The sequence below is a fragment of the Salminus brasiliensis genome, chromosome 9 (genome assembly GCF_030463535.1).
Source record: "Salminus brasiliensis chromosome 9, fSalBra1.hap2, whole genome shotgun sequence".
NCBI lineage: Eukaryota > Metazoa > Chordata > Actinopteri > Characiformes > Bryconidae > Salminus > Salminus brasiliensis.
This window is the reverse complement of record NC_132886.1, coordinates 7,356,506-7,366,504: the sequence shown is the minus strand read 5'-3', so window position 1 is coordinate 7,366,504 and position 9,999 is coordinate 7,356,506. Positions and strand designations below refer to the sequence as shown.

General features: G+C 43.5%; 1 protein-coding gene across 1 annotated transcript in view; it reads right to left on the bottom strand.

The window, feature by feature from the left end:
• Positions 1 to 3,973: 3,973 nt before the first annotated feature.
• The window catches only part of LOC140562256 (cadherin-2-like), a 171,516-nt gene continuing 165,490 nt past the window's right edge, over positions 3,974 to 9,999 (bottom strand). Inside the window, exon 15 of the mRNA XM_072687751.1 lies at positions 3,974 to 5,781. Within this exon, the coding sequence (XP_072543852.1) occupies positions 5,575 to 5,781 (207 nt within the window). The 3' untranslated portion in view covers positions 3,974 to 5,574. The remainder of the gene's footprint in view (positions 5,782 to 9,999) is intronic.

Here is a 9,999-nt window from a genome sequence, read left to right as displayed (position 1 = left end):
TCGTCTTCCGTGAATCTTAAAGGATGTCGGGTCGAGCCGAGCCGTACTTGAAGCTGGAAGGGCTCTTGGTGCAGATCGGCTTTTGACCATCGCCATCAAGTACGGAGGGGCTGGCTGGTCCAGTCTTGGCTTTGTAGGTCAGGGTCAGGGGGTTGAATCCGATGCAGGTAGCAGCTACAGGAAGCCAGTGAAGAGAGAGCACAACAGAGGAGGAGCTGAACATGGCAGAAAACAAACCTCATTTGCAACAGAGGTTAATTAATTTCTACTGCAACTGTACATTGACAGTCATTCCATAATAAGCCCCCAAAAATGTACTCAACCCATTAATCCTGCATAGTAGCTACATTCACAGCCTCTTCAATGCAATTCTTTTTGGCTCTCCAGTGTTTGGTACAGGTCTTTAACAATGTCTGAATGCCTTGCAGCAATCTTTGAGCCTCTGAACCACCGCATTCAACAATTGCTCCAAGCCCTTTTGGATGACTTTCTCCTTCAGCAATTGTCACCGTCCTCCACTATTGTGCCCTGCTGAGCCTTACCCGCTCTGCTTGTCATAAATTAGCCAAAAGCCAGACAGCTATGGATCGATCCTATGCTGATTACACAAAGGCAGGCCAGTGTCATTCTGTGTGTGGCGGGAAAAAGCAGGCCACTGGGCCTTCTTTCCTGTCTGCTGCCTCCATTGTTCAGCCATTCAAACGCAGCATTGCTGTAGGGGGGTGGGGGACGGGACTGACAAGCTGGATGAATATAAGTCAGAGGAGAAGCAGAGCAGACAGCAAATAAACGAGGCTTTCTGTTATTCTGGTATTGATCTCTCCCACAACTAGTGCTGTACAACACATCAGGAGCAAGTATTAACAGCATTTACTAATTAGATTCTTATATTGTAAGAGCATGATATGAACAATGAACTCCAGCTCGTTTGTGGCAGTAATGTCCATCCAGCAACGGTAATTATTTGTATATACTGTATATTTTGGCTGTCATGCAAAAACCTTTATTTTCGGTGGACGTCAATGTAAAAAGGCTTGATTCCAGGTCATTTTGGACCATTTCCATTAGTCCATCATAAAATTTTGTCACAATGTAAAGAACAGCATTAGAAAATAGAAAATACAAGTTTTTGCATGACAGTAAGAATATTTGGACAATACCATGGAGGAACCACTTTGGTGTTCTCTAAAAGAACCTCTCAGTGGATGATTCTTTGAACTATTTTGGTAAATAAAAAGAACCTTTTATCCCTTAAACTCCCTTAAACCCTTAAAAAAGAAGAGCCCCACCAGTTTATACAGACGTCCCTGTAGTTACTGAGTAATACACCTTAGTCTGGCTGTGTTAAATGGTTAAGCTGATTAAGCCCAACAAACCCATGAATCAATAGTTGAGAGGTTCCAAATGGGTTTCAGATGGGTTCCAGGTGGGCAGGGGCTCTGGCTGTGCATGTACATACTTTGTTACTGGGACCCAGTTGGGCTTCCCAAATGAGCCCCACTGTTATAGCCCACCTTAATCTCACATTGGTCCCAACTAGGCCCAGAGTGAATTGTACAACCCAGATGAAGCCCATGCTTAACCCCTCCTGGTCCTATCACTGACCCTGGTGAGCATCCATATGTGGGGCCAACGTGGACCCTGAGGACTGAACTGGTTTCTGGTTCCCAGTTGGGCTACCCATACAGGCCCCACACGGACATGTTAGCTGGGATATGGTAACCATTAGGATGTGCCTTATGTGGGGCTGTGCAAACTTGATAAGTCAAACTCATGCATAGGGGGTGTGCCTTTCTCCCCTCACTCACTATCAGTGTGTAGTCGTCCTCCCCAGGCTACCTCCTCTTGGGGTACATTTATATTGTATATACTGGATGACTCCTTGGCCATAGTATTGCAGGCTGGAGTCTGACTATATGCTGGCAGTATTACAGTGTTCACTCTTGCATTTCCACAAGATTATGCTGCCAGTGTTTTTGACAGACGCACTCTCAGTTGAGGTTCTGGGTTAGGTTAACTAGAAAGATTCAATGAAAGTATTGAGACATTGAGTTATTCAAACTGAATGTATTCAAGTTGATCTACTAATAATTTGGTAGCATCTTAGGTGTATTTTACATATATATTTTTTTTATTTGTTTAACAATGCTTAATTTATTTAAGGCAACCAGTTGCCTTGAGGTTTGTGGGCTAGGTAAATCCTGTAGGTCTGCAGATACCTGCTCACCATCATTTCTTTGAAATCAATGGCATTAATAGGGCTAACAGTGCAAAGCTGAAGCGGCTGGTCTCTCTGATCTGTACCAGGAAAGAAAAGCTTAAAGAACCATAGGGTTTCACAGAATCACCCACACACCCCTGATCAGGCTTTTTTTTATTCAAATGTAAGTGCAGGATGTTCTGTCACAGTGTGATAAAGAAGTAAACCCAGTTGTTCGCTGGAAACAACAGTGCGCAAGGTAGCATCGTGATGTCAGTGTTTTCAAAAACCTGCATTTTGCCATTCAGAGTATTCAGAAATCTCCACCCTGGAGAGCAATTTCAAAAACTTCAGTTTCCAGTCACCTTAAATGTTGCATTCATGTGGATGGGAGGCCTGATAATTGCGGACAGGGCCTAAACTGTAAAATGCATGTGTATGACGAGTACACCTGGTAAAGTGGCCGGTGAGTTGATACATGAAACAGAATGGCTTAAAGCAGAATTATGAAGAATTTGTATTTCTGGCTCCTGGGCTCCCCCTACAGTCTGGAAATGTAATGTGAATTATGAGCCGCCACTAAAGAACATGCTTTTCTGGACGAGCTGAGAGATAAAGAGCATGTGGACTGAGACTGTAGAGTTACATTACAGGATTTTACACTAATACGATTCGAGTTAAGCAGCATTATACAGCTCGCATGAGTGTTCTCCTGCCATTTCTCCAAAGTTACATACCGTGGAGCCTGGAATAGCAATGGTAGTGACCCTACTCTCTCTATTACAGGTCAGTGGAGCATCAACATGATTCTGAAGCTGCTATTTTAAGGTACAACATGCTACATAGTGTTGCTTTAAGACACAGGAAGCATTTTTCAGAAATCAGACAGTACTGTGTAACGTAGCTTAGCCGCAAAAAGCTTGTATCACAACTTTACAGGAGAAGAAAAAAAACGTATGAACTTTCAATGGACGTCATTTTGGAGCATTTCTATTGATCCATTTACTGTGAAATGTGAACAAGTGTGGAGAACAACTGGTTTTAGAGGTTTTACAAGGTTTTGGCCTAACAGCGCTGATCAGCAGTGCTGTACTGTATGAATGTGATGATACCCCTCATTCATTTATTTCCCATGCAAAAGCTGTCCAGTGCCATTACTTCAGTTGTTCTGAACTTTTTTTTCATCTATTACTGCCAGTCCAGATCTAAGAAAAGACTAAATACTCCCATGAGTCAGTGGCCTCGAGTGGAACATGCTGTGACCGAGAGCTTCTGAAGAAGAGCAGTTTCCAACAGTGGTGCTTCTGGGGCTGAGTCACGGACCACAATGTGAAAAGGAGGAAGATGGCCCCTGGTTCTCTGGGTAAATTTACCTCGAGTGCTGTCTACAAACAACAGAAAAGAACAGCCTTTCCCAGAGTGCTGAGAGGACATGCTGAAAGATTTTATTTGAGAGAACTTCACCTCAGTGCCCACTGTTTCTCCGAACGCTCATTTAGGGAAGTACTGAAGAGTTTTTAATGAAGGACATGCAATGCAGCAAAGCCCAAACTACTGTGACTGAACTTTACAGTTGATGCTAAAAGACTGCATGAAAGCTAAGTGACTCATTTGTTAGATGATTTTGAGAGATTTGGGGTCATTTACTTACGTCGTCAAACCACGAATCAAATGAACCAACACTGACCACGGCATTAGAGATGTGCCAAGGCTGAGGAGTCCTGATGTGGGAAGCAGAAAACAAGGGAACCACAACAACAAGAAAACACAGCATTTAGCTCCAAAATTACCATATTTATTCAGATGGTTGGGGTCAGAGATGAATCATTTGAATTCCAGTACATAAGATTATCCACAAAAGCGTCTGTCCGAAACCTTTCCCTGCTTTAAAGCTGACGGTCATACGGTCATTAGTGCCTACAATGGTCAAAGATGAAACAGTACCCACCCCGAAAACCCCGCCCCTTGCCCTTTTTGGTACAAATTCAAACGTTTGTGCTGACAATGTCACTTCACTTATTTTGTTGGTTTGTTTGTTTCATTTTTATGGAGTAACATTATTGGTTGTTTATTTATTTCTTTTTTTATTTTCTTTCTTTTTTTTTTTACAAAAAAAAAAATCTTGTACCCTCTACGTGTTTCACATCAGCTGATTTAGTGTTATGTACTTCATGTAAATCAATTTTGGAAAGAGTTTTGTGTTTTGTTTCTTTTTTTTTTTTTCATCCGTCGTCGTGAAAAGATAAAAACATGCAAAAAAATTTCGTAGCCCAAATTATACATTTACAAGATCTCTAAACCGTTTGCACTTCTTTATCGACTACATCCAAAGAAAAAGGAAAAAGAAGAATAGAAGAAAAAAAGAAAACATTATGTACACACATTGTTGATTTGTTTTTTGTTTTTTTTTTACAGTAGAGTAAAAACCGAGGGCATCAGATGGTGACTAAGGCAAATGAAGTGTACATGAATGAGACCGGAAAAGTAAAACGGCTGCTGCCTCTTTTTTTTTTTGTCTGTTTTTGTAAAATGTTACACCACTTCAGAAAGAAAACTAAAACTTATTCCTCTATAAAAGTATCATTTATGACCTCCCTTTGTCTGCAACCAGCTGCATAAGTAATTTATTCTGGTTTGTTTTATTTTTGCTGAAAAAAGGTCTAAAATTCGAATGTACTGTACAGTGACTCTGTCAACTGGGGACGTCCCACGTAAGGTAGGCGCCTTCAGGTGTTCTTCTTCATCTCTTCATAACTCAATTAAATTATCGTTATCAACAAACAGCAGTTGGTAACCAGGAAAAGAAAGCGTGATGAAGCGTATCAGAGATTAACATACTTCCTCATGTCTTGAAATCACTCCAAATGTCAGTACCATTAAAGCCTTGAACATAAAACTAATCATTCAGATCCAAAAAATGTACAAAAAGGCACATTAAATCCCAGTGCTTCTGTACTGTAAAATTCAAGTGTAACTGAGCGCTTTATCGTAGCCTACCGTACAATCCAAAAAACAGTGACAGTCCACCAATCTCCCCTCCAAACTCTCGTCTCCTCCTCGGAAAACTAGACCACCGCCAGTGCCGAAAGCCTTCAACAAGCATATATATATGCCTACACTACAACATTAAGCCTAGGGTTGTGTTTGTTTTTGTTTTTTTTTGTAGATTTTTCTTGAACTTTTTCTTTTGTAATTATAATACACTTTTTTGTTGTCTGCTAACTCCGTCGTCGTTCAGTCTGTTCTCAGGGGGAAAATCGGTTGCCAGAAGCTGTTCCTCATCTGTCAAACAGAGGGGGGAAAAAAAGCCAGGTGTGTTTTCTTTCCCACTTCCTTCGCTCCCGCTGGCCTCCGCCTCCATGCCGTCGCCCGCCTCACTCGTCCGTGCCCCCGTACATGTCGGCGAGTTTGCGGAAGCGCGGCCCCCAGTCGTTGAGGTAATCGTAGTCCTGGTCTCCGCCGCTGCTGGACGAGTTGATGGAGCTGAGCGAGCCGGCCGTAGAGCCGCTGCCCTCGTAATCGAACACCAGCAGGGAGTCGTACGGTGGGGCCGTGGGGTCGTTATCCGCTGCCTTCAAACCCTGAAAATCAAAAAAAAGAAAAAATCTGCCTGTTAATTTTGCTCCAACTAACGGCGACTAACACTGACTTGCACTCCATTCTGTTTTGAGAGCCTCCCAATATACCCATTAAAAGTATAGGAGCTTCAATTTGGTTCTTTGAGAGATGATGTAGAACAGAGGTCTTCAACTCTGGGCCTTGAATCCAGTTTCCAGTCCTGGATTTTGGACTCTTTGGTAGGTGTGACACTGCATGGCCAATCAGTTACATTAACTGCTCCCTTAACCCTTCCAGCGAGAACTGGAAATCCAGGACCTGGAAACTGGAATTGAGGTCCAGATTTGAAGATCTGGGCCATAGAAGAGCCACTTTTGGTTCTATGGAGAAGAATAAAGTTTGTAATAGAGGTGTGTGATTGCGAAGAATCTTTACATTGGTAGACTCTTTACATCAAGTAAATGCTCATTAGACCTTCAGACACTACAAAGTGCTGTCTAATGAAGATCTTCCCAAGGTCTAATAAATCTAAAAGTCTGCTGAACTTCACCAGTATTGCTCTCCTCTCCATGTAGCATGGCCGTTCCTAAAAAGTGGTCACAAGGCTAGCATGGCTCCACTCTCTCTATCTGAGCAACCAGGCAAGCTAAAGCTAAACCTGGCCAGCTAAGGTGGCCCTGAGTGTTTACCAGTGATAGAGGACTCTGAGACCGTTCTCAGAGAGGGGTGAGGGGAGCGGTTTGGAGATTTTTGAGGAGTGTTTTGTGTTTTCTAGTTAAACTTTGCTGAGCGCTTCATTGAACACCCAAGTTTAGCATTACCCACAAAATTCCATATATAGTCAATATATATAAAGACATAATCTTACTATCAAACCAAATTGTCCTCTATTACCACATTATGTAAAAAAAAAAGGTAAAGGTGCAAGTGTTTAATACATCACTGTGCAGTAAAAACGGGCCCTCCGCATTTGACCCATCTGTGGTAGTGCACTAGGGGCAGTGAGCACATACACACCCGGAGCAGTGGGCAGCCAACTCCAGTGCCCAGGGGAGCAGTTGGGGGTTAGGTGTCAGCCATGGATTGAGGGAGGAGACAGCCTTGATTCCCTCCACCCCCAACTCTTACCGGAAGGTAGGATTTGAACCAGTGACCTTCTGGTCTTAACAGATGGGACTCGAACCCACAATCTCCAGCTTGTTTACCATGTTACCATGTTTCTGGCCATATTAAGCTTGGCTGATCACTTAACAAAACATAATGACTTCCCTCCTCTAAAGCATCATCTCCTTTTTGATGACATCACCATGCACCAGTTTGTAGGGGAAATCAAAATATACACCTTCCCTCCCACCATCCTCAGCCCTCATTGAGAATATGCGGATATATCCAAGTCATTCTGGTATTTCAGCCTCGCACCCAACGATTCTGGGTAAGAAGACCAGGAAGAAGCAGGTAAAGCAACACCAGCTAAGCAACACTAGAAAGAAAAGGAGTGGCAGTGCAGGCTGAAGAAGGCTCACTTCTTCAAGCAATTCCTAGCGAATATCCACCTAAAGCCGGCTAATCACGAGTTTAGCGTGAGCGGGAATCGTGCTGTTGTTGACGTTCACACACGTTCACAGTACGATCAGATTAATGTGTGGCTGTAGCGAGGAAGTGAGTGTAAGACGCGGTGCAGGGAGTGGACAGGTCAGCAGGAGGCCACTCTGTGCTTTCTTACTGAGCAGGGGATAATCCTGAGCTTTGATGAGAAGCGGAGATTGGGGGTTAGCGCACGCTAGCGAGGGGGATTCTCAAACACTGCACCATTCATCCACCCGAAATTACATCTGCATCCACGGCTGTTATTTGCACACATATGAATTTTAAACAGCCACATTTTCAGAAATGGACAAGATGATAGGTCACCTTTCTCTTTTCTAAATAACGGACATAAGCAGGCCGAAGGTCCGCAGGTCAGCTGGTGCATTTCTTTTCAAATGAGACACGTATAAAGGCACACATAAAGGCTCAAATGGACATACACACATACTCACATCAGAGCGCTGATTCTGCCTTCATCAGCCTTCATCTGCTTCGCTACTCTTTAAAGAGAAAAAAGCCCAGACATAGGCTAATGGCCGCCTATTATAGTCTCCTCGTTAGCTTCCTCTGAAATCCGCCCGCGGCTGCCGCTATGACTAAATGCACAAATGGACAGCTCATCCTAACAATCCTCCGGCCTCCTGCATATACTGCCGGGTTAGCCTGACATTCTATTGCCAGAGATGAGCTAATGTAGCGGCCTGCTGCCAACAAGGCTGGGGGATTCAATTCCTCAAAGAGTCAATTCTCAGATTCCAGATATTTGGCAAATGAGGGTCAACTCAACACAGAAACGATGTGGACTCAAGACTGTCAAACCTTTTGCGGTCAGCGACTGGCTGACATCACCAAATGCTGAGTTTCATCCACTGCCTTCAGTGTTGTCTTTAGCATGTTTCTCCATGTTTCTGCCATTAGAAGCTCTTAGGTTGCTTTCGTGGTTTGTGGTTGGTGTGGCGCAACAGATAATACCACTACCTGCCACTGAGCTAGCACACCATGTGGGAGACTGGGGTTCGATTCCTGGTCTGGGTGACTGGGTGCTGCGCTACACCAATAAGAGTCCTTGGGCAAGACTCTTAACACTACACTGACCCACCTCTGTAATACCAGTAACCTTGTTAATCGCTCTGGATAAGAGCGTCTGCTAAATGCCGTAAATGTAATGTAATGAGTCCATCTGTACTGTGAAGTGTTGTCCTTTCAGTTTTGCAGTATTTGATTGAATCTGGGCAGAAGGTAGAGCTCTGTACACTTCATCGGCAGTCACTTCATCAATAAACACCAGTGATCCGGTCCTACTAACAGCAGCCATACAGGCTCATGCTATAACAGTGCCTCCACCATGTTTGACAGATGAAGTATAAGGTACGCTTCAGACCATGAGCTCTTCCTTTTCTTCTCCATACTCAATTTAAAGGTGGTTTCCTCTGTCCAAAGATGTTTGTAGTTTGTGTCTTGAGGTAGGCCTCTGCATTTACTTTCATTAAGCGTAATTCTCTTGATTGTAGACTACGCCTACCTCCTCGAGAGTGTTCCTAACTTGACTAGATGTTGTGACTGGGGTTTTCCTCACCAAGGAAAGAATTCTGCGGTTGTCCACTGCTGTGGTTTCCCAGATTTGTAGTGTTGCCAAGCTCTCCAGTATGCTCCATCCTTTTAACAATGTACCGATCTGTTGATTCGGCCACCTCTGCCGCCTCTGCTGTCTCATTTCCTATTCACTGATTTCGCAAAACGAGGAAACTGTAATTTGGTATTCTCTCTTGAAACCGACTCCCATCGCTTGGAATTCTTTTTTTGGAACTGAGCAGCTCTCTGCCAACACCCTCCTGCCAGTGCAGGGTTAGCCTAAAATCCTACTGCCCATGCTGGGTTAGCCTAGCAGCCTGCTGTCGGTATTAGAGGCCCATTTCCAACACTAGCTTAGCGAACCTCTGCCAGAGTGGGATTAGCCTAGTGCTCTGGATTTTTCAGTTGGGGGTAGATGGAAGAAGTCAGTCAAGAATTGTGGCTCTGTGTGACATTACTACTTCTCAGCAGGCCGCCGAAACCAAATGATGAACTGAGATAAACTCTAACCTGCCAGAGGGGAGTCTGACTACAACCAGAAGACAGAAAGACAAGCACATAGGGCGGTTTTCCGGCCTTCATCCTACGCTATAAAGGACTTTCCCTGCAGATTCTCCACAAGCTATGCAAGAAGGGCTCCAATTATGTCTAATAATGAGCAATATGCTCTTTCTATCTGCATCGAGGGGCGGAGTGCATTAGCCTATACTGCTGTGTATCGTATTAGTGCAGGCAGGAGTGTTACTTTACCAGTGATTAAGCACCTCTATTGTTGTGGAGTGTGTACGGCAACCTTGAGTGTGAGAGAGGTGATACATAAATAAAAGCTACTCTTATTATTTTGCAATTACCGAAAAATAACCTTCACACCATGTCAGTTTACTGCCAAGAAGGATGCAACAAAGAAAATGATTCATTTTTGCTCTAGAACTGTATTATTGGCGGCTGGTTGGAAGTTAATTAAAAATGTATGGAGGTATAGGGGGTTATCCAACTCCTGCTGACCTTCCAATAAAAATAAATAAATAAATAAATAGTATAATATACAAAAAGCTTTAAATTCAGAGCCTTGACATCCCTTA